Source organism: Dasypus novemcinctus, chromosome 9 (assembly GCF_030445035.2).
Source record: "Dasypus novemcinctus isolate mDasNov1 chromosome 9, mDasNov1.1.hap2, whole genome shotgun sequence".
NCBI classification, from domain to species: domain Eukaryota; kingdom Metazoa; phylum Chordata; class Mammalia; order Cingulata; family Dasypodidae; genus Dasypus; species Dasypus novemcinctus.
This window is the reverse complement of record NC_080681.1, coordinates 40976799-41002579: the sequence shown is the minus strand read 5'-3', so window position 1 is coordinate 41002579 and position 25781 is coordinate 40976799. Positions and strand designations below refer to the sequence as shown.

The following is a 25781-nucleotide window of genomic DNA, read 5'->3' as shown; positions in this document are numbered from 1 at the left end:
AAGTATCCTTCATTGGGAAAAGATTGTGTGATTGGATCAGCATTTCTAGTGGCTACTTATTTAAATAATTGGATTGTATCAGGTTAGCAAAAGAAAAAAATCACTTTTAAAATAGTGGAATGAATTCATGAAGCAATAATGACTCAGGTTATTTCAATAGAAACATTTTTAGGCGGTTGGCCAAGTGTGGCAACTCTGACCTCTTAATCTATATTCTGGCATTTTCAGATTGGAAAGTATAAATCAGCTTGTCTGACATTTTTGTCCTAAAGCAAATTCTACTCAGCATAAGACAGCTTTCAGGACCAGAGGTACATGAGAGGCAAGAATCCATTCTGTGAGCGGGCTCTTCTGCCAGGCAGGATTAGAAGCAAAAGGGAGAACCAACCAAAACACAAGCAGGTTTTCATTTCCAAGGTGGAAAAATAAATAACATTCTGGTTTGTCACTGCAGTCCTTTCAGATGAGTGATATCAGAATTTTAGCAGCTTTCCACATGAATGCTATATTGAAAACATTGCATTGATTTGTACCATCAGCAGTGCTGTTAAACTTGAGAAAATGCCCTTAAAACTTAAAAACAGATCAGCCCTCTAAGACTATTCTATTTATTTACTTTCTATAAAGTCCATAATTGTTTCCTCCTTATAGTGACCTCAACCTTGTGTCTTGGGACACTTAAGAAGGAAAACTGTGAGATCCCTTTGTTAAAAATTGGAGTCAGCACTCTTGAGTAGACAGAAAGGAGTGGGCCAACTCTTTCTTCTTATTTGCAGAGTCCATTCAACTAAAACAGCAACAACAAAACTCAAGGTTTTTTCCATATGTAACCTCAGACATGACTGTGGATTCCCAAACTGTTTATAACAAAATGTGAATTGGTCTGCAAGCCTGTCCAAATGCACATGGCCTGGATCATGTCAAATCATATTCTTTCCGCCACGCAGCAGAAGCTCTAACTTGGCCTGAAGTTTGGCTTGGCAGGCACAGGGGACTTGTTGCTCCAGCTTTGTCTGATAAGAAGATGACAAGATAAAACTTTTGCTTCACTTGAGTCCTTCACTAATTAGCAAAGTGTAGGAAATCAAAGGGCTCCTTGAACTTGGCCCTGTATCTATGGAATCTTGATTTAAGGCAACAAAGAGAAATTTAAGCAAATTTGTGAAGTAATCTTGTAATTTTTCTTGTGTATAACCCTTATTAGTTGTAAACATGTTGAATACCAAAGTGTCTCAAAGTCCTTGAAAGTGTCTTCTAGAAATCTGGAATACTAACCTTTTTTTACCCCGCTTAACCAGTATTAATACAAACAGAAATAGTAAAAAATGAGATTAATTCACTGAAAATGCATTATTAATACCACATACTATTTTTCATTGAGCTTCACTTTTTGTATCTATTACTTCTCTTAATTTTCACAAACGTGTGAGGCATGAGGCAGTTAAGACATATATTGTGGATTTGTTTGAATCCTGGGCATGGCACTTGCCAGCTTAGTGACATGAGGCAAGTTCCTTAGCATGCCAAAGGATCGGTTTCCTTCTTTATGAAATGTGGGTTAATAAAACTTACCTCATAGGAATTCTCTGAAAAGTAAATGAGATAGTCTTTGTAAACTGTCTGTGAGTATTAAAGGAAATAATTAAAGCTCTTAACACACTGGCTATCATCCGGCACATGTTCATTAAATGGCCATTCTAACTATTACTAGGATGGGCAGAGTAGACAACTAGCATCAAAGGGGTTAAATGTCTATTCAAAGCTACGTAATCAATTATACTAAGTACAGATTAGAACCCAGACCTTCTGTTTCCTAGGCTTCCTGTATATTTCATCTGTACACACAGAGTTTGTCTCCATGTCAGTGGCATTATTCTAGATACAGCAAGAGATGAGAAAATATGTTAAAAAATGTAGTCCAGACTTCCACTTCTGGTAAAGATGGAGTAACAAGAAACAGATTTACTCTCATGCCTAAACAACCAAAACAAACAAACAAACAAACAAACAAAACAAAACAAAAACATATGGAATGTTTGAAACATCAATTTTCAAGACACTAGAAATCAGGCAATGAAGAACCGTGGTCTCTGAGTTTTGGAAAATGAACAGGTCAGCCCCACTATCCCACTATTACCCCAACTCACTATCTTCAGAGTTTCCAGAGTAAGGTATAGTAAGCCAGGTGGTGCCCAAAAGATATCCGGAGTTGAGGAGTTGAGGAGATGCAGAGGTCAGGGAAGCCAAGGAGTGAAAGTCCATAGGACAGAGTCCCAGAGGGGAGAGAACTGCCCAGAAAGAGATACTGGGGAATGTGCAGAATGTTCCCCTTGGGAGCCCTTATCCATTGCTGGTGGGAATGCAGAATGATGCAACCATTGTGGAGGACAGTCTAGTGGTTCTTCAGGAAGCTAACTATAGAACTGCCATGTGATCCAGCAATCCCACTACTGGGTATATCCCAAGAAGAATTGAAAGCAGGGACACAAACAGATATATGTTCACCAATGTTCATAAGCAGTGTTATTCACTATTGCCAAAAGTTGGAAACAAGCCATCAACAGATGAATGGATATGCGAACTCTGGTATAACCTACAATGGAATATTACACAGCTGTTAGAAGAAATGCAGTGTTAACACACAGGATAACATGGATGAAACTGCAAGGCCTTATGTTGACTGAAACAAGCCAGGCACTGAAGGACAAATATTACATGACCTCACTGAAATGAATTAAGCAAATTTAACAGACTTACAGAGCTAGAGTCTGGAAGATAGGTTTACAGGAGATAGAAAGGGAATAGAAGGTTGTGAGCCAAGCCCGTATGGGCAAAATCTTTGATAAGGTGGAAGGACATAGTTGTGCAGTGGATGGGCATGACAGTGGTGCAGTGATGCTATTGGGTTGGGTGGTGCTGGCCTGTGAGTGGGTGGGAAGGGTTGCACTGTCCATGGGCCTAGGGGAAGGGTCAGGGGAGGGAGCAGATGAACTCTGAGAATTTGCAGGTATTTATGGTTGAAACTATTTTGGGAAGGTGTTTTGTTTTGTTTTTGGCAAATACAGCAGGGGAGGGTTACTGGTTTAGGGTGTTGGATGTAGGGGGCATCTGGGACAGGGCTCACCTGGGGCAGGCTCCCAGGGAGTATGTGAGTGTTCATCTTGTCATAGTATATTGTATCAGTGGGTGGTACCCCATCCTGGGGGGCCCTGCTATGCTCTCAAATAGAGGGGAGGGAGTCTCTTGAGAGCACAGGCAGCGCCTAATAGGGGAGGACAGGTCCATATGTCAAGCCTTCAATGTTGCTGCAAGTAACTATGAATCTTGTTCTTTAAGGAAAGAAGCCTCATATTTGCCATGAGTCCTGAGTGGAGGGGCAGGGAGGAATAGAATAGATGGAACGTGGGGCATTTTTGGGGTGTTGGAATTATTCCACATGATCTTGCAATAATGGATACAGGGCATGTTAAATTTTATCAAAATTTATAAAAGTGTATGGTCAAAAATGTAAACCATAATGTAAATCATTGACCATGGTCAGCAGCAATGCCTCAATATTTGTACATCAATTATAACAAATGTACTACCCACATATAAAATGTTATTAATAAGGAAAAAGGGAAAAGGGGGAGGTTAGGCGGTAAATGGGAATCCCCAATATTCTATACCTGACTTCTCTGTAACCTAAAGCTTCTTTGAAGATAAAATGGAAAAAAAAAAAGATAGTGGGGAATTAAATTGAAGAAAATGTCACTGAACCTATAAGAAAACAGATCTTACAGTGATGAAAGACATAATGCCAAATTTTTAAAAATTTTATTTTTTATTATCTCAAATTCTTTTTATTTTTGTATTAATAATGTATTTGTCATTTTTAAAACCATCATTATTATTTCACTTTCTTATTAATTTCCTTCAGTGTGATTTTATCAGCCTCATTTTTGAAAAAATTTTGGATCACCAAAGTATTACAACTGTGAGAGGGGAAGATCATTGGTGTGGGATGTCAGTGATGGGGGATGCATGGGAGGAGGTTCACCTGGGGCCTACCTATAAGGGATATAAGTGTGTTCAAGTGTTCATGGGGCATTGTCACAGTGGGTAGAGATCTACACAATCACCAAAAGAATATCCAATTCCCATCCTGGGGAGTTCTGCCACATTCTCTAATGAGACAGTAAGAATCCCCCAAGCACAGGGGCAGTGATTATGGAAGGAAGATGGACCACTGATGGGCCCTTGATATTGATGACTGTACTTATGAAGCTTTTCTTTTGAAATTGAAATTTAGCCTAGTAAGTTTGTCCAACATTTGAACCTCCTTGTTGTTCAAATGTGTCCTCTATCTAAGCCAAACTCAGCATTAAATGCATTACCTTCCCCCTGGCATGGGACATGACTCCTGGGGATGAGCCTCCCTGGCACCAAGGGATTACTACCAAGCACCAACTAGCAATGCAACTGGAAAAAAGACCTAGACCTAAAGGGGGAAAGGGTAAAGACAAATGAGTTTATATGGCTAAGAGACTTCAAAGTGAGTCTGGAGGTCATTCCAGAGGTTATGCCTATGCATGTCCCAGCAGAATCTTATTGACTGCCATAGTAAATAGTGCCTCAAATAGTGAGGCTCCTGAGGGCTCTGGAGACATCCAGACACCATAGGCAGAGCAGAAAGCTCAGAAGTTTGGTGCCAGTCAGTGGACCCTACTTTGGAATTTGTGCTCCCCATTGTGACAAAGCTGACTCAGTTGTGGTCGTCCTACATGTGGCTCTTCTGCCCCTTGTATTAGAACCTAGAACTAGTACCAGAGTTGATAGGTTTATGTCCAAGGGACTGGCCTGACTAGGACATGGAACTATCTCACTTGCACCTACAACTGCAAGCAAGATAGTCCCACCCATCTGCTCCATGGGCTCTAAGCCCCCTCTCAATTAGACATGGAGTGGGCATCACCATCCCTGAATCCTCAGGATTGGGGAATGAACAATGGACTAGAATAGACTTACTGACATTCTACTATAGACTTATTGTTATTCTAGCAATGGAAGAAGTTTTATCATTGATGTGGAGGCAGTGGCCATTGGAGGTTCTGAGGAGAGGAAGAGGGGAAAAATAGGTGTAACATGGGGGCATTTTTGGGACTTTGGAATTATCCTGAATGACATTGCAATGACAGTTACTGGCTCTTATATATCTTGTCATAACTTACAAAATTGTGCAGGAGACAGTTTAAACTATAAAGTAAACTATAATCCGTACTTAGTAACAATGTTCCAATACGTGTTCATCAGTTTTAACAAATGTACCACCCTAATGAAGGATGTTGTTAATGTGGGAAAGTGTGAGAGGGGTACGGAATGGGATATATGGGAATCCCCTACATTTTTAATGTATCACTTATGTAATCTAAGAATCTTTAAAAAATAAAAATAAAAATTTAAAAATATCCCTTTTGAGTATTCAGCTGAGCACTGGTCAGAGCTTGCATTAAATTAATAACAGCATAGCATCTGGAAAATCCCTGAATGTTTGGAAACTAAATTCTATACTTTGAAATAACCTACAGGTTAAAGAAGAACTCAAAAAAAGAAGTTAGAAAGTATTTTGAACTGAATAAAAATGGAAATGCAACCTGTTAAAATTTAGGCTGTTGTTAAAGCAGTACTGAAGGAGAAATTTATACCACTAAATGCCTTTATTAAAAAAGAAGAGAGGTCTCAAATCAATAACTGAAGCTCTCATTTAAATGAACTAGATAAAGAAGATAAATTTAAACATAAAATAGAGAAAAGAATATAATATAAAGATCAGTTTAGAAATCAATAAAATAGAAAATAAAAAAACAATAGTAAAATTCAGTTAAATCCAGTGGTTTCTTTGATAAGATCAATAAAATTGATAAACCTTTAGCAAGATTGATGAGGGTAAAAAAAAAAGAGAGAAGACACAATTATTCACATCAAGAAGGAGATAAGGTGAGAGGCGACATCATTACAGATTATGGAGATATTGAAAGTCAAATAAGGGAATGTTATGAACAATTTTATGTCAATAAATTCAACAACTTAGATGAAATGAATTCTTTCAAAGACAAACTACCAAAATTTACTCAAGAAAAAATAGATAACCTGGATAGCTGTATATTTATTAAATAAATAAATTTTGTAATTAAAACCTTCCCACTAGATAAACACTAGGTCTGGGTATTGTCACTGGTGAATTCTACCAAATACTTATGGAAAAAATAATGCCAATTCTGCACAAATCCTTCTAGAAAATTGAAAAGGAGGCAATACATGTCAACACATTCTATGAGGTAAGCATTAACCGAATATAAAAAGGAGACATTACATGAAAGATATTACATGAAAACAAATATCAGCTTTTGCATAGTGGCAGTATTGTAGCCAATAAGGTTTACCCAAGGCGCAATTATTACTAATTGAAAACTTTTCCCAAAACAAATATCAGATCAATAGGCCTCATGAAAAACTAATTTAGCAAACTGAAACCAACAATATTTAAAATGATAATACATAAAACTCAAAAATACAAGATCAGTTAACATTCAAAACTTGATCAATATAATTCACCATATTAACAAACTGAAAAAGAAAACTCCGTGTTAATCTTAATAGACTCAGAAAAAGCATTTCACAAAATCCAACATATATTACTGATAACAACTCTCAGAAATCAAGAAATACAGGGAACCTCCTCAACTGGATAAAGGACATCTATGAAATACACTGCTTTAGATAAAAGTCTATATAAATAGATAAAAGCAGAACTGCTTTGACTAGGGAAAGTTCAGCCACTCCTCATCACCTGTTCCTTCATGGTGGAGACTTAGATGTTACCTCTAACTATCCTGGGGAACCATGTTCTGAAAATCAACTTTAAGGGCCATGGGCAAACATGCCAGCAATAAGTAGTTATTGAGCCCCCATAATGTGTGGCAGTTGTGGTACACAGATGACCAACTATCAGTCTCAAGTTGGTGGTGTCATAACTCCTGGGGCCAAGACTAGAGTCTGGCCAATGCCTGGCATATAATGTATATTCTATCAATGCTGGCTGGATTACAGTAAATTGCTCTATGAAGGGTAAAATCCTAGAGTGATGACTTCTGCATCTCAAACTAAGGAACATTATTCTGCAGCAGGGGTTCATGAAGCCATTGCATAAACATTCTTAAGTTTGAAAGTTGAATAAACTTTCCTGAGTTTCAGTTTGACTTGAAGACTGGGGCAGGAATTATTTTGCTGTATAAACAAGTAGATATGTTATAGAAGATAATGCAAATATACCTATAACTTTAAGATAAAAATATAAGATTTAAAAGAAAATTTAGGCTTGCAGCAAGCGGTCTTGAGCTCTAGGGAGTAGGTACTCACTGTTTTCTGTCAGGAAGTTTTCCTAAATGAAGAGGTTTAAAAAGCACTAAATGAGTCACACATCTTTACTTTGCAGACAGGAAACACAGACTCAAATTGTTTATGAGACTTGTTTGAGATCAGAGCTAGCGAGTGGATAGGTCTTTATGAGGTAGCCTAGAGCCTACCCCTTTAGAAGTGTCTGGAAAAATTATGACTTGTTCAAGGAGTAAAAACAGATTAAAAAACTATCCATAGACAAACTAAGCAAAGGAGGGAAGGACCAAGGGGGGACCAATGCAACCAGTTGATGTATTTACATCTTCAATTTAGTTAGGAGGATTATACATGCACATATAAAAACCTACAATCAAGATCACATGAAGTAAGTGCCAAATAAATATTAAATACACTGAGTACAGAGGAGTACAGTGAAGAGAGAGAAATACAGCAGTTACAACTGAAATGGAAACTTGCAGTTTGGTAGACTTCCAGTAAACAGAAGAAGGGGAGCAATTTACATTTTTCTACCTTAAAACATGCAGAGATGATTTGAAACACTTCAACTATCTAGAGGCACACTGTCTCTATTTACTTAGGCTGGAGATATTCTATCCAGGTAGAACAGGGTTGCCATGGTGAGGGCTGGAATACATGCCCTCCCTATCCCTTTCAATTCCTAACAGTGACTGATTCTACAATGACACAAAATTCTGTGTCTGCTATGTGACAGCGATTTAGAAAATGCTTTTGCTTAATGTTTGCCTTGTGAGATGGTAGAATTTAATTTCAAATGAGACCTTCATTACCTAGTTTAAACTCTGAGAGGCGATATACCTGCCCCTACACCTGCATATGAATGTAAACGATGACAAAATGCACAATAGCTCACAGAGGAACAGAGGCACAGTGGAGGTGGCAGGTAGGACTTGACATCACTTGCAATACTGCAATAGGAACTGAAAGGCAACCCCTTTTAGAATCCCCACACCAAGAAGTTCTTGGGTTACCTTTCATGGAAGAGAGCCACTGGCCATATTGCTGACCTTATCAACACTGAAATGAACTTTTTGTTCCCCCTGACTTATTTTTAAATGGCTCAAAATCACTTTCAATTAATAGAGTTTCCCTGAAGGTTTCCACTGGGCATCTTGTTCAGTCTTCTGTCATGCAGATGTTCACTTGGTTAGCACTCAAGAAAGAAGCAGACATATTCATTAAGAGACAGGCAGACACACAAATTCCTCTTTGGAAAATTCACCACAAAAATTTTTAAGTGCTTTCCTTTTATGATTACTGTCATAGATAGTTCGCTTTAGATTGAGGCCATGCTGCTTTCATTTTGAACGCTAAGGAGGGACTCCAACATATTCCATCATCTGCCAGGCTTCCACAGGCAAAGCGCTGGGTAGGGCAGGGTTGAAGAGCAGCAGGGAGGATAGGTATTCTGGAGCCTGATGCCTTGTTCTTACACTATATCCCATTCCCCCTGGCATGGCTCCACTTACTCATGAGTTGTCATTAATTCCTTCCAGCTTCTACTCAAGCAAATCCTACCTCCCTGATCACATTCTGGGATTTGTTTGCTGGGCCAGCTCCTAGCTTGGTTACACATGTGTAGCTACTATTGAAACCCAATATTGCACAGTAGAATGTTGGATGGTGAGTTGGCTTTTTCTTCCGTAGTCTGATTAGGCAAGGAAGACAATGGCTGACTCTCAACTAAAGGCTTATGTTTTCTATTATTAGATGAAAGCCTTCTCTACAGAACCTAAAACCTGAAGGAGGAAAATAAGAACAGTTAAGCCCACTGACTTTCCCAAACATCAGTACATTCTCCCCCAGAGTCAGCAGACCTCTGCTTTATAGTTTCTTAAAACTCTCTTTGAATATAGTCATATTCTGTGTGGCCTCGGGAATCCACATAACCTGTGGGCTTCTAGGGAGATGGGAGTTGATAGGAGAGAGAACAGGGCCACCTGCAAGCAACATAACAAGGAAGTCCGGCAGTCTGATTTAGGCTGGTGATGATGTCCCAGGTTTCTCTAGGCAGATGTGGGGCTCATACTCAGGTGGATGGCAGGGTCTTGGCACCAAGTGGTGTGTCCATATAGAAGCAAGAAGCTTCAGCAAACTCCTGGGAGAAGGGGGCTAGAAGAAGTGGGGAGGGTAAGAGATTGAATCCAAAGCAGGAAGCTGAGAAGGAACATGAATCCAGGAATACTTGGATTATGAAGGACAGCCCAGCACACTCCCAGGCACTCAAGGACACATACCATAATAATTCTAGAATCCTTCTCCAGGTCTAGAAGGAGCATTTTATAACCTGTTGGACTTGTTCACAGGATACAGATTTTCTGTCCTACCATGGGGTTGGACTTGGGCAGGCAGGATCTGACAGCTATTTTTAAATTTTTTCAGTTTACAAGGAGCCATTTTTCCAGAACATAATCTAGGTCTGTGATTTTTAAACTTTTTTAAGTAACCTTGGTTGGCAACCTTTCTTAGATGTTTTCCTTGGCAAAAATGTGATATTTGGAGGGCTTCCTGAAAAACTAGGCCCACAACCTGTAGACATGTTTGCACCGTATTTATCTTGCCACATGTCTGGCACTGGTCGTCAAGTTATTATGCTTTAAGAAGTATCAGAACCGTCCTCCTTTATTCAACTTCAAAAAGAAGCCCTTGATGGAAATTAGTTTCATCAGTAATTCTTTTTACTCTTTTTTCTTTTTTTTAAAAGATACTTAGATTATATATAAATGTCACATAAAAAATATAGGGGATTCCCATTTGTCCCGCTCCCCACACCTCCCACATTTTCCCACATTAACAACATCCGTCATTAGTGGGGTATATTCGTTGGAATTGATGAACACATTTTGGAGCATTACCACTAAGTGCGGATTAAAGTTTACCTTGTAGTTTACATTTTCTCCCACCCAATGCTGTAGGTTATGACAGGATATATAATGGCCTGTATCTGTCATTGCAATGTCATTCAGTAGCTCTTTTTTTTTTTTTTTAGATTTATTTTATTTATTTCTCTCCCCTTCCCCACCCCCTCCTGCCCCAGTTGTCTGCTCTCTGTGTCCATTTGCTGCGTATTCTTCTTTGTCCACTTCTGTTGTCAGCAGCACAGGAATCTGTTTCTTTTTGTTGCATCATCTTGCTGCATCAGGTCTCCGTGTGTGTGGTGCCATTCCTGGGCAGGCTGAACTTTCTTTTGCACTGGGCGGCTCTCCTTATGGGGCACACTCCTTGCGAGTGGGGCTCCCCTATGTGGGGGACACCCCTGCATGGCAGAGTACTCCTTGCAAGCATCAGCACTGCACATGCGCCAGCTCCACACGGGTCAAGGAGGCCCGGGGTTTGAACCACAGACCTCCCGGGTGGTAGGTGGTTGCCCTATCCATTGGGCCAAGTCCACTTCCCTCAGAGGCTCTTAAAAGATCCTCAGAACAACAGAAAAGGAAACATAGGTTTCCTCTAAAAGTTTGTATACTGAGGGGCAAGGAGGCTCTCTTATTTTTTTAATCTGTTTGAATGTATATAGAATGTTTAATAAGGTCAATTGTAAATATGTGGAAATGGATAGAGTTGATGGCAATACATTGTAATGAGTATAACTAACACTTCTGATTAATATAATATGATATAATATATAGTATAACCAACACTGCTGAAAGGGGTAGTCTAGGGAGATTACTGTTCAGGTGTTTGACAGGGGGCATCTGGCACAGGGTTCACCTGGGGCAGAATTCTGGGAGTATGTAGTGCTCATCTTGTCATAGTGTGTTATATCAGTGGGTAGAGACCCATACAATGAGCGGGAAGGTGTTACACCTCCATCCTGGGGAGGCTTGATGTTCTCAAACAGAGAGGAGGGTGTCTCTCAAGAGCATGTGTAGCTCCCAATAGAGGAGGACAGACTAGTGTGTCAAGCCCTCAGCATTGTAGCAAGTATCTATGAACTTTGTCCTTCAAGCAGTGAAGCTTAGTTGGCACGGTGGGCCCTGAGGGGAGGGGGAAAGAGGAACAGAATAGGTGGAAAGGGGGTAACTGGGGGGCAATGGAAGCATTCTGCATGATCCTGCAATGATAGATACAGGCCATGTTAAATTTCACCAAAAATTTATAAGAGTGTATAGTCTAAAATGTAAACCATAAGGTAACCAAAAATTTATAAAAGTGTGCAGTTTAAAATATAAACCATAATGGAACCATAGTTAGTAGCTATGTTTCTTTTTTTTTTTTTAATATTTATTTATTTATTTATTTCTCTCCCTGTCCTCCCCACCCATCGCCTGTTCTCTGTGTCTATTTGCTGCGTCTTCTTTGTCCACTTCTGTTGTTGTCAGCAGCATGGGAATCTGTGTTTCTTTTTGTTGCGTCATCTTGTTATTTCAGCTCATGTGTCCGGCACCATTCCTGGGCAGGCTGCACTTTGTTTCGCGCTGGGTGGCTCTCCTTACGGGGCGCACTCCTTGAGCATGGGGCTCCCCTACGCGGGGACAACCCTGTGTGGCAGGGCACTCCTTGTGTGCATCAGCACTGCACATGGACCAGCTCCACATGGATCAAGGAGGCCCGGGGTTTGAGCTGTGGACCTCCCATGTGGTAGGCGGACGCCCTAACCACTGGGCCAAGTTCACTTCCCAATAGCTATGCTTCAATATCTGTGCATCAGTTGCAGCAAATGTAACATCCACATGTAAAAAGATCATTTCTAGGAAAGGAGGAAAAGGGTTTGATGTTGGGTATATGGGAGTCCCCTATATTCTATATGTGACTTTACTATGACCTAAAACTTTTTTGAAGACATAATTAAAAAAAAAAAGAATGGCAGACACTGAGGTAGAAATGGAAGAGATCGCCTTGCTACTGTACATACAGGGCAACACCTATTACAGTGACAAAAGGCAAAATGTAAAAAAAATTTTTTTATGATATTTTTCATTTTTTAATACCCCAATTTATTTTTTACTTTATTTTAGTTTTTCTAAATTATTATTATTCTATTTCTAATCTTTAAACCTATCATTACTATTTCATTTTCCTATTAATTGAATTTAACTATATATTAGACTTCGTTTTTGAAGAAGTTTTGGATCACAGAAGGGTTCAACTATGGCAGGGGAGGAGCACTGATGAGGGGTGTCATTGATGGGTGATGCATGGATTGGAGGGAGTTCTCCAGGGCATGCATATAGGGTATATAGATGTGTTTGGATGTTCATTGGGTATTGACATAGTGGATAGAGTTTCACATGACAACTGAGGGAGTGCTGAGTTTTCATTCCAGGGAACTCTGTTGCACTCCCCAATGGTGCAGTAACAATCCCCCAAGAGCAAGGGCAAAGACCAGTGAAGAAGGATGGTCCAATGATGGGTCCTTGATACTGATGACTCTGCTTATGAGCCTGTATGCCTGAAATTTCAACTAGGCCTAGAGCTGCATGGTGCCTAAGAGTTACCTCCTGAGAGCCTCCATGTTGCTCAAACGTGGCCACTTTCTAAGCCAAACTCAGGATGTAAATGCATTCCCTTCCCCCTGGTTTAGGACATGACTCCCAGGGATGAGCCTCCCTGGCGCTGACGGATTACTACCAAGCACCAGCTGGTGATGCAACTAGAAAAAGACCTAGATGCAATGGACACAACCAATCCAATGTCCACATAGAAGAGGTGGCATTGGATTGGGAAAAGTGGACATAATGGACAAAGGGTATGGGGAAAGGCAGGAAGAGATGAGAGGTGGAGGCGTCTTCGGGACATGGAGCTGCCCTGGATGGTGCTTCAGAGGTAATCACCGGACATTGTAAATCCTCACAGGGCCCACTTGATGGAATAGAGGAGAGTATGGGCCATGATATGAACCAATGTATATGAGGTGCAGAGGTGCCCAAAGATGTACTTACCAAATCCAATGGATGTGTCATGATGATGGGAACGAGTGTTGTTGGGGGGGGGGGAGAGGGGGGGTGGGGGGGTGGGGTTGAATGGGACCTCACATATATATTTTTAATGTAATATTATTACAAAGTCAATAAAAAATAAAAAAATTTAATTAAAAAAAAAAAAAAAAGAAAAAGACCTAGAATAAAAGGGGAAATGGTAAAGACAAATGAGTTTATATGGCTAAGAGACTTTGAAATGAGTTGGGCAGTCATCAGAGGGGTTGTGCTTATGCATGTCTCAGCAGGATCTCAGAAGACAGCCAAAGTAGATACAACCCCAGGTAGTGGTACTCCTGAGGACTACAGAGACACACAGGTCCTATGGTCATGACAGATGTCTCTGGAGTTCAGTATCTTGCCAGTGGGCCCTCCTTTGGAATTTGTGCTCCTGAGTGTGATGGAGTTGGATTCAGATGTGACCTCTCTACACATGCCTCTTCTGTCACTTTCACTGAACCTGTGGTTGGCACTGGGGTTGATGTATGCTCAGGAGACTTGAATCTCTGAACTGTCTATGTGCCAGCTGGGCCCTGAGCCTCAGCAGCATTGTAACATCTACTCTTTGGTTCATTGGACTTACCTATGTTAGCTAACAGGAAGGTGAGGATGGTCAACCACCACACCAGGGAATTGAGAGAATCTACAACCACAAGCAGAGAATTGCATCCATCAGCCATGTGGGATCTAAGCCCCCTCTCAATTTAGAGGTGGAGTGGACATCACCATTCCAGGGTCCTCAGGATGGAAGAGTAAAATATGGATTAAAGTGGACTTACTGGTATTCTACTATAGAATTATTGTGACTCTAGCAATGGAAGAAACTGCATCATTGATGTGGAGACAGTGGCCATGGGAGTTGCTGAGGGCAGGGAGAAGGAAGAAGAGGTATGATATGGGGGTATTTTTGGTACTTGGAGTTGCCCTGAATGATATTGCAGGGACAGATGCAGGACATTATATATCCTGCCATAACCCACTGAATAGACTGGGAGAGAGTGTAAACTACAATGTAAATGATAATCCATGCTGTGTAGCAGCGCTCCAAAATATGCTCATCAAGTGCAATACCACACTGATGAAAAAGGTTGTTGATGTGGGAGGAGAAGGGGAGGAGGATATATGGAAACCTCTTATATTTTTTAATGTAACATTTTGTGTGATCTAGGTATCTTTAAAAAAGATAATAAAAAAAGGGGTAAAAAGACAGCTGGAGGATAATTTAGGAACTGCATAACAGTAATTTGGGCGATAGGTGAAGATTGTGGTTAATAATATAAGTACAAGAATGTTCATCCATTACAAGGTGATAAGAATATTGTGATAATGGGGAAAACACAACTAATGTAACTTATAGACTATAGTTAACAGTAATAATGTAATATTTTTATAGCAAAGGCAAAGAAGGTACTTTATGCTAAAGAAAAAAAAAATGTGGGATTAATTTCATGAGATAGTAATATGACCAAGCATTTTTTCTTCATTTACTTCATTAATAAGGAAACCTTGGACATTTCATTTAACCAATCTGTGCTCATTTATGTATCTTTCTAAACTCTGGAAAAACAACTAAGTTTGTTTTTAGAATTAAATGTACCTGGACATAATTTTTTCAGTAATGCTTCCATAGTTTGTTAAGCTGCCTTTTGTCTATTATTTTATTTTTTGAAGTTGAATTAAATTTGAATTTTTTTAAAAAGCACAAAGAAATTTAACACAGATTTAGTCATTATTACTAGGGGTATGAGCACACAATCACAAGTGTTAGCAAAAGTTACAAACTAGCATTTTAAAGTTTGCTTTAAAAAATGGTCCATCAATGGAAATAAACATTTCCCCACTGAAAAAATGAAAAAGCCAACTGTCCCAATATGATACAAATGAATTTTTACAGCTCAGGATAACATTCCAGTTGCAGCATAGACAGGTTCTCAAGGCCTTGATTTCAAACACCACAGCATAAAGGAAGGGAATTTTCTTGAAAACCATGTTAGAGGATTCAGAAAGTGGCTAAAGGCTAAGGCTTTGTGAAATGTGAATGGAAAAAATATTTAAAAAAGAAATAATATCAATACTTCACAAACTCTCAGAAAATAGAGTAGAAGAAAATACTTCCCAATTCATTCAAGAGGCTACTATTACTTTTACACTAAAGTCAAAGACATTCCAAGAAAAGAAAACTGCAGATCAATGTCCCCTATCAACATGGACATAAAATTTATCAAATTGAATCCCACAACATATAAAAAGGATTATTCACCATGACCAAATGAGATAATTCAAGGAATGCAAGGTTGGTTTAATAGATGAAAATCAGTTAATATAATGCACCATATTGACTGAATAAAGGATGAAAACAGAAGAGTAGTCTCCAAATATGCAGGAAACGCATTTTAGAACCTCAATATCCTTTCATGATAAAAACAACAGCAACAAAAACAAAAACTCTCAACAAACTCAGAATAGAAGAGAACATTCTTGACCTGATAAAGGGCATCTACAAAATATCAATAGCTAACATCAAACTTAATTGTGGAAGAATGCATCAAAATTTTAAAATTTTTCACTTCAAAAGACCCCATTAAGAAAATGAAATGACACAGACTGAGAGAAAATATTCGCAAGTCATTTATTTGTTAAAGGACATGGATACAGCATTATAAGGAACCCTTACAAATCAGTAATACAAAGTAAAACAACCTAATTTAAAAATAGACAAAGGTGTTGAACAGACATTTTTCCACCAAAGAGGATATGCAAGTGTCCAATAAGCACATGAAGAGATGTGCAACATCATTAGCCACCAGGGAACAAATCAAAATCACAACGAAGTACTACTTCACACCACAAGGAGGGCTATTATTAAAAACAACACAGAAAATAACAAGTGTTAGAGATGACACAGAAAAATTGGAACCCTTCTGTATTGTTGGTGGGAATGTAAAATGGTGCTGACACTACGGAAAGTGGAATATAGCAGTTCCTCACAAAGTTGAACATAAAATTACCATATGATCTAGCAATTCCATTCCTAGGTATATACTCAAAGAAATTTAAAACAAGGACTCAAACAGATACTTGTATAACAGTGATCAAATCAGCATTATTCATAGTAACCAGAAGCTGGGGACAACCCAAGTGTCAATTACAGATAAATGGAGAAATAAAAATTGTGGTTGGTACATATACACAATGGAATAATATTCGACTGCAAGAAGGAAATGAAGTTCTGAGACATGTGGCAAATTGGATGAAACTTGATGACATTATTCTGGATGGCATAAGCAAGGTACACAAGGACAAATCCTATTATTTCATGTACGTGGAATATCTAGAAATAGCAAACTCTTAGGGACAGAAATTAGATTAGAGATTACCAGGGGATAGAGGTAAACAGGAGTTGTTGCTTGGTGGGAATACAGTAGGAGCAAATTTTGGAAATTTTAAAATAAAATTAATTTTTAAAAAAAGACATTACTGGGAAAGAGTAAGCCATTGGAGTGGTTTATACAAGGCAGTTTGGATAAAATCACAGAGAAAAATGATACCTAATATGAGAAATAGGCCGAGGAGAGAGCACTTGGAGGAAAATTAACATGAAAGGAATGAGGAGAGAAAGAAGAGGGTGTAGAGAGGATGGGAATTAATTGCCAGAGAAATAGGAGAAATATGAGTATCAAAATCAAAGAAAAGAAAGGGAAAAAGGAGCAAGTGGCCAATAGTATTAACTACATTTGAGTAGGCAGAAAAGAACCAAGCTGGGAAGTGGTGATTTGGTGGAGCTATCTTGGCAGGGCATTGTCAGAACCAGATCAGCAAGTTTGAGGAGGAAGTGGGAGATAAGAATCCATTAAAAAGTCATGAAATATTTAAATAAATATGGCCACTTTTTGTCCCATTCATTTTCAGCTTCTACCACACCCACTGACACCCAGATGAACATGTAAACAAGCATGTGCGCACGCACACACAAACAAGATTGGCAAAAGATTTAGAAAGATATTTCACCAGTGAAGATATACAGACTACTCATAAGAACATGAAAAGATGCCCTACATCATTAGTTATAAGGGAAATGCAAATTAAAATCACAATGAATACCACTGCACATCCACTAAAATGGTTATAATGAAAAAGACAGTCAATGCCAAGTGTTGGTGAGGACAAGAAAATCTGGAATCCTCGTACATTGCTGGTGGGAATGTAAAGTGGTAAAACCACCTGGAAAACAGTTTGGCAGTTTATTAAAAAGTTAAATATAAATTTACTTTATCACTAGCAATTCTGCTCTGAAAATCTACTCAAAGGGATTGAAAACATATATCCACACAAAAACATGAGTATGAAAGTTCATAAAAGCATTGTTTATACTAGGCAAAAATACTGGAAAGAATTAAAAAATCTATCAACTTGTAAATGAATGCACAAAATGTGATCTGTCCATACAATGCAATTCTATTCAGCAGTAAAAAGAAATGAGGTATTGATGCATGTTACAAATGGATAAATCTTTAAAATTATACTATGCAAAAGAACCCACATGCACATAACTATATAGTATATGATTCCATATATATACATGGTGCATGATTCCAGAAAAGGAAAATTTATAGGCACAGAAATCAGACTGATAGCTGGGTGGGGCTGGGGATGGGAGAGGAGACCAACTGTAAATAGCATGAGGGAACTTTTTGGGATGATGGAAGTGTTCTAAAACTGGATCTGAATTAGTGATAGTTTCACAACTTCTACCAAAAATCCTTACATCATACACTTACATTGGGTGAATTTTATGGGATGCAAATTTCACCTTAATAAAATTGTTAAAAGGAAAAAATAAAGGATAAATAATTCTATAGTTCTTGGCTCTAACAAAGCTGAAATTTGCAGGGTTTCTTCCTATTTATTTTTCTCTAGCATTAGGTGCTGTGTTAAGAACTTTATGAAAACAGTTTTATTTAATTATCATGGTAACTTTCTAAGGTAGTGCTTTAGTTTCTCAGCTGCTAAAACCAATAACATACAATGGGTTGACTTAACAACAGGAATATGTTGGCTCATGGTTTCATAGTTAGAAGGCTTGCTTCTTTCAGTAGTTATCTTCTGGCTGGTGGGCAACTTTTAGGGTTTCTTGGCTTTTTCTTCATATGGTAATGCACAAGGAGGCATCTTCTTCTCTCTTTCCTGATTCCATTAGACTTTTAGCTTCTGGTTGCTCCCCGTGGCTCTTTTTCTGTGTCCAATTTCCTTTGCTTATAAGGACTGGACTCCAGTGGTATTGGATTAAGGCCACCCTTAATCAGATTAGGCACACCCTAACTACTAATATCTTCAAAGGTCCTCTTTCCAAATGGGCTCACACCCACAGGTCGTGCCTATAGGATTCATGCCCATAGGAGCAGGGTTGGACCCTAATATGCCTTTTTTGGGGGACCTGATTCAACCCCTGATAGGTAGGAACTATTATCCCATTTTATATATGAGGAAACAGCTACAGAGAAAAGAACCAAAAATCTAGGGTCACCCAGCTAGTAAGTAATCTGTAGTGAAGGGATTTGTCTGATGGCAAGACCCAGGTCCTTGCATCCTAGTGTCTGTCTGAATAACTGTAAACAGATTAAATTCTAGCTTTGTTGAATATGTGAGATAGACTACCTAACTTCCCACAATTCCTTCCTTTACCATCTTTGTAGACATATTGAGTTTATTTTCCTTTTTCCTGCCAGGGTCATCTACTTTCCTGTCAATTACTGTATTTGGTGTTTTTAAATTTTCACCTGTATTTCAGCTGGGTCTTAGCTGTAATTTCATTTGCATTGGTAACTACAGCAGCACTTGATGTCTTGGATCAACAAAGCAGAGTACTCCCAGCTAATGGAGAAGTTCCTTTTTAGTATTTGGAAAGGCAAGCTTTCCAAAGCTAAAATTCTGCATGTTAAGTAGGCCTGCTGAGTCCACTTAATATGGCAATTTTAAAAGAAATATAAATTGATCACAAAGTGCATATTATAGAAACTCATTTGTCTCTAAATGGGTCCATATGAAACATAGATTACTTTTAATTAACTTTTTAAATTAAGTCCTTCTCTAAAGTCAAAACACTAAGAAGAACCAGGTTTCATAAATGAATAATGGATTTTTTTTCATGAATAACAGAAACAGCATAAAGTTGAAAGGTCCACAGAGCAGATCTGAAATGTGGGAACAATTCATAATTGAGGGCCTAGTGTTCCAATAAGAGAGAAAAAAAAAAAACTCTTTGAGGTATCATCAGACAAACTTAAAAATCTTCCACCACTGGACATTTCCAAGTAAAGATGCCAGTTTGACCACATATTTTAAACATGTGTCTGGAGAATTTTATGTAGCTCCTTTTACAAACTTAAAGAGAAATATATTCTCTGCTACCAAAGAAAATTGGTCAATTGGAAGGTTTTAGAAATGGAAAAAATGTAGAAAATAATCCACAAGTAAATCCTGGAGCAGTTTCTATGTATAGCTATGTCTGCACTGGTTATAAGTTAGGCTCTTTTGAAGACTACACACATGTTATGCATAAATGCATTCTGAAAGAAAGGTAAAAAGAAAGAAACCATTATCAAAGGGCATTGTAATAAGAACTCTGTGCCATTTCACTGAGCATCTCTGCTAAAGCATATCTTCAGCTAAGACTATCATGTGCTGAACCATGTCCCATAAAAGACTATTCGATGACCACTCAGTGGGACAATAAACCAAATTGGTGCTGTTGTAACACGATTGTAACCAGAGACTTAGATCTTCCATATTCAGGCAGAAGAGGTACATGCTCATTTTTGCTTGAATTATCACATAATCCCTTTGTTTCCATTTATGTCTCTGTTTCAACTTTTTTTTTAGATTTATTTTTTATTTGTTTCTCTCCCATTCCCCGCCCACCCCCCCCCCCCACCTCAGTTGTCTGTTCTCTGTTCTCTGTGTCCATTTGCTGCATGTCTTCTTTTGTCCGCTTCTGTTGTTGTCAGCGGTACAGGAATCTGTGTTTCTTTTTGTTGCATCATCTTAAGTGTCAGCTCTCCGTGTGTGTGGCACCATTCCTGGGCAGGCTGCACTTTCTTTTGTGCTGGGTGGCTCTCCTTCCAGGGCACACTCCTTGAGCGTGGGGCTCTCCTACGTGGGGGACACCCCTGCGTGGCAGGGCACTCCTTACATGCATAAGCACTGCTCATGGGCCAGCTCCACATGGGTCAAGGAGGCCTGGGGTTTGAACCGTGGACCTCCCATGTGGTAGACGGATGCCCTAACCACTGGGCCAAGTCCCCTTCCCTCTGTTTCAACTTTTGAACTCACATATTTGTGTGTCTGAACTGGAAATTCAAAATGAGTTGACTTGACGGCAGTTGGAAAATAAAATAACCACTGAGATTATGGACCAGAGTTTCAGGGGTTGGTCCATGACTGACAAGACCACAGTTTGTCAATGGCAAAGGGTGACATGCTCATAATAGTTCTGATCCTGGCATAGGAAGGGTGGAACTGAGGCAGTGACATATTTGGTTTTCCGGTCCATCCTATGCAAGGCTCTCCATGCTGCCTGGTCCATCTGGAGGCAGGGGTGGTGGGCACAGAGCAATGGCTGTGGCTAGAATTATGCTAGTGTCCACGCTGCAGGATAAGTCTTTCCTAATCTAGCTCAGTGAAAGCAGTTAGGCAGGGCCCAGAGAAAGCAGTCACATTGTGGGCTCCAGGACAAATGCATTCTGTCTTCAGCAGCACCCCAGGGTCTCAGCATCTAGAGGGGCTGGGCCTGGGTCTCTCTTTCTAGTGCAGAAATCTGAAGCTATATTGTATACTTTTCAGTGTGTTTTCCTCAGCATCGCCTGTAAGTGGGTATAATTGTTTTTATTTGTATTTGCAAATGATCCCTCTGAGTCTCAGAGAGGGTGAGGGCCCTGCCACAGAGCAGTGCCTTAGTGATGGAGCCAGGTTTGCACCCTGTCTCCTGACTTCCACTCTGCAGTTCCCACCATCAAACCACACTAACTCTGAAATCAACGCTTGAAGAGAGGAATTCTATTTATTCTTTTTAATGTAGTCATGGGAGACTGGATTCTCATTAAGATAACAGGAAAGACCCTGTTGTACCTGAGCATATAAAACCCAACTCTGAACAGATGGTTTTAGCATTTCCCCTCGTATTCCTTGCCTGTTCTTTTTCTTGGTAGGTATCCCGCCGTATGTAGCCTTGGAGACCAAGGTAGAACTGCCAATTGCCACTCTGGCTATGGGGCGCCATGGTTTCCATTTAGAGGTAGGGGTTATAATTCTACATTTAAAATTTGGTTTGGATTGAAATTTGGGCCACAATTCTCATATTCAAAAGGAAAAAATTTTCTTTTCCACAAAGACTTTCTTATTTTAAGTTTTCAAGTTTCAAGTAGAAAGAGGAAAAAAGTTGCAAGTCTAAATAATTATAAATTATTATTTTTGGTGCTGATGATAAGTATCTTTTAAAAAAAAGATCATTGTTCTGAACAGCATAGGCCATGACTATTGGACCAGCATCAGGAACTGCTGTGCTGGAAACTGCTGAAAATGTGACACAGACAAAAGAGGAGCTCACATTTCAAGAGCATCTGTGTTTGTTAAGTACTTTTCCAAAACATCTTCTGCACACAAACCTGTCCTCCATCAACATCTTTCAGAGGGATTTTGTATACAAAGGCTCTTGGGAACACAAACAATGATAGTTAGCCAAAAGGGATTTTAAGTATTATCATTTGTGTGATGTTTTACAATTTTAAAAATGTTTTGTATATATTGCTGGATTTAAGTCTCTTATGTGTTTTTTGTTATCTCTGTCATAGAAGGAACTGAGGCTCGGTGAAGCAAAGTAACATGCTAAGTCACTCACGTAGCTTTTTAGGAGTATGACTGAGTCAAAAACACATGGTGTATTTATGATTCCTCAAAAAGCTCCTCACAAATAATTCCTTAGAGAAAGTAGAAACCCTCTCATTAATTAGATGCTTCAGCATATGAATATGCAGGACTATGTGAAACTAAAGCTTTTGAAATTGCCCAATGCTGGATTTGGTACCATCTGAAAGATGGCATACAGATATTTCCCCTCATGCATGAGCAGCTGGGATTGGCTGTTACTGCCAACTACCATGGACTAAAATTCAACGGGTGAAACTATTGCGTTTTACTTAAACATCTACTCATCTAATCTTTGACATGCCCAAGGCTGCTATTCAGATGAGAAATGATTTTGAAATCAGGGGCCAAAATTGTTTGCCACCTGCTTCCCTGAGCCTAGTGTTAGAGGCAGTTAGAGGCTCCGTTTCCTGTATTGCCTGATCACTTTATTCAAAAGTTTTCTCATAGCATAGGCCACATTCTATTACAATTATTTGTTTACAATATAATCCCCCACAAATTTGTGACCCCTTCCAGGGCAGGAACTGTTTATCATCCAAACAACAGCACAGCACCCAGCACAGAGTATAGGCTTAATGAATATTTATTGAAAGAATGGGTATAATTCATATGGAGATTTTCCATATGAATAAACTCAGAGACTCATGGAACTTTTGTACTAAAGTATCCCTACATGGCAGGGATCTGTCAGATTGGAGAGGCATGATGGCTAAATCAATTGCCTAGTCCATTTTTGGCCAGGAGAAAATGTTTTAGTGCTGTAAAAATAATATTCCTCTTCATTTAAACGTCTTTTTCATGTGACAAGAAATCTTTGTTTATAGATAGGATGTTACCTTCCCATTATCAGAGGGCAGATGTTTTTTGATAGTGGGTGTATTAGTCAGACAAACGGGTGCTGATGCAAAGTACCACATATCTATTGGCTTTTTTAAAGAGTATTTATTTGGGGTAAAGGCTTACAGTCCCAAGGTTATGGAAAGTCCAACTCAAGGTAGCAAAAGAGGTACTTTCTCACCAAAGTCAGCTGCCATGCATTGAAGCAAGATGGCGGGCGATCCCTGACTGATCCCTCAGGACTTTCTCTATCAGTCTTTTAGCTGTTCAGCTGCCCTGTTCTCTTCCAGTGCAAACTATCAGGCAAATGGGAACTCTCTTCCAGGAGCTTTAGCTCTTTTAACCTTCTTTCTCTCACATGACAAGACCGAAATGACCAAGTTCTCGTCTCTTCTGACTCCCGAGCCCATCACTTCTATCACATTTGCTGTTTCAAAACACTTCCACACACATTTTCTTAATTAAGCCTCACGGAGGAAGCTGGTAATAGTTCAGTGTTAAGACTTTGAGTCAGATTGACCTGGGTTAGAAGCCTGGCTGCCATGTACTTGATATGTGAACTTGGGCAAGGCTGAACTTTTCTGAGCCCCAGTTTCCATCAGTAATGATGAGATAATAATAGTACCTACCTCATGAATTAAGATTAATTAAAATAATGTACATAATGTATCTGGCCAAGTGCCTGGTATATAATAAATATTTAATAAAAATCAGCTTTAAATGATGCAAATAATATTCTTATCTTTTAGACAATACCTTTCTTCTATCTCCATCCCCAGATAACTATGCTGATAGTTAAACAAAGGAAAGCCTCTTGGATTAAAGGCTACCTCTTCACCAGGTCTCAAGTATTTTGGCCCAGAGCCTTGACTATCTCAAGTCATGGTTCCTACTGATTTGAGTCAACCTCCTATATATGTCAGGACTAAGCCTGCAGCTTCCACCCATGGCATGAGCATGTCTCTTTCTTCTCTGTACGTTCTCATATCTCATACTGCTTGGCCCGAGCCCCTGGCAAGACCTGATACAGGTCATTGGAATAAGATGTTTAATGAAGTGGACCAGGAAGACAGCTTTTCTTAGAGAGACTTTTTTAGGAAAAGAAATTCCTCCTTTCAAGTAAAATAACACTGACGGAAATCACTGGGCTATGCCAGCAACATCAGGGCATCATTAAAAGAAAACCCTTGACTAAGCAATGTTTATAATTTGAGAGTTGTTTGGAGTTTACGGTATAATTTATGCCATGTGTTCTATCATTAACAGTTTGAGAGCAACCCATTTTGCATTCAACTGAGCACAAAACACTCACTTATGACATGGCATCTTCTAGAGTAAGGAAAACACACTTTACTCTTTCTTTCATCAAACTGGGAGCTTTCCAAAAGAAACTAATTATTTGTTGGTTAGTATAGCCCTACAACTGGCTGGAGATGATAAAAACAACTTGAAGAATTCAATTTCAGGGTCTACTTGCCCAGAATCGGTATTGCAGGCTGTTTGTTGTATGAGAGTCTGACTTGGAGTCGTCCTTGACTTATGTGTAAGAACCTGTAACATTCCCAGGGATGAGTGAAGTCTTAGAACAGGGGTTCTTAACCCTTTTGTTCCTTGGACCCCTGTGCCAGTCAGGTGAAAACCATGGACCTCTTACTAAATCCACACTATACTGTGTACTATTTAATAAATATATCACACCCACACCAACACGTTCCCACAAGAATAATGTTTTTTTGAATTTCAATTCAAGCTCACTACCCCTGGTTAAGAACCCCTGCCTTAGAAGTATCTTTCAAGAAAACCTTCAGGTGCAACAAGTTAGTGTTGCTTTACGTAGAGTAGAATGAAGGCCACAGCTGTGAGGAGTTCACTTCTGATTCCTATCCATGGGGCTGCCCAAAGTACATTGTTGAGCACACTACAATGCAGACCCTTGAAAGAGCTCAGTTCCTTCTCACAGGTCTGAAAGTATGAAATATGGGGTGTGTAGAATGAGTAAGTCACAAAGAATGATGAAATTGAACATGAAATGCAGCTTTATAAAACCTACCCTGAAAACCCTTTGATAATAAAACAAATCAACATGCGCACACATAAAAAACTCAACCGCCTGCCTTGGTTTCACTGGAGAGGAATAAGACTTGAAGTGCTACTTCTGCCCCATCAGTGACACAAGATGCAATTATGATGGAAGAGGAAGTTATTTATTCCTGATTTACTCCCATGTTAGCACTTCATATGCATGATGGCACATAATCTTGGTAACTACCAACAGTTCAGACACTTACGTGTTCTGTCTTTCGGGCTTTCCTAGCTCACTGAGGAACTGCAGCAATGAGTAACTTGGCTTTGGAAATCCCATGCACAAACATTGGAGTTGGGAATATGGGAAGGATGCAAGAGAACAGACATTTAAACCACATTTCCATCTTTGAGTCATCATCAGTGCCTCCCTCTTGTATGCCACCAGCCCATTGGTCACTAAATTTGACCTGCCTTCTGGGCATCCTTTAAATTCCATTCATCCTACCTCTGGTAGTTTGATAGCATTTGTGAATTCCAAAAAGAGATAATTTATATGTTTGCAAATTGGTCTGTTCCTCTGGTGTGATACTTTTTGACTGATTTAAATACAAAGGCTTTATACTTGCTTGATTAAATCAAGATTAGGGCTTTGATTTGACCAAC

The 25781-nt window shown here is 39.2% G+C and overlaps 1 protein-coding gene and 1 pseudogene across 1 annotated transcript in view; one reads left to right on the top strand and one right to left on the bottom strand.

Moving 5' to 3' along the window:
- Window positions 1-21609, bottom strand: part of ZNF662 (zinc finger protein 662) — a 104142-nt gene extending 82533 nt beyond the window's left edge. Inside the window, 1 exon segment of the mRNA XM_071217164.1 lies at window positions 21520-21609. Coding sequence (XP_071073265.1) covers window positions 21520-21609 — 90 coding nt within the window.
- On the top strand, window positions 6383-6510 carry LOC111761251 (U4 spliceosomal RNA; annotated as a pseudogene).
- Window positions 21610-25781: the final 4172 nt, after the last annotated feature.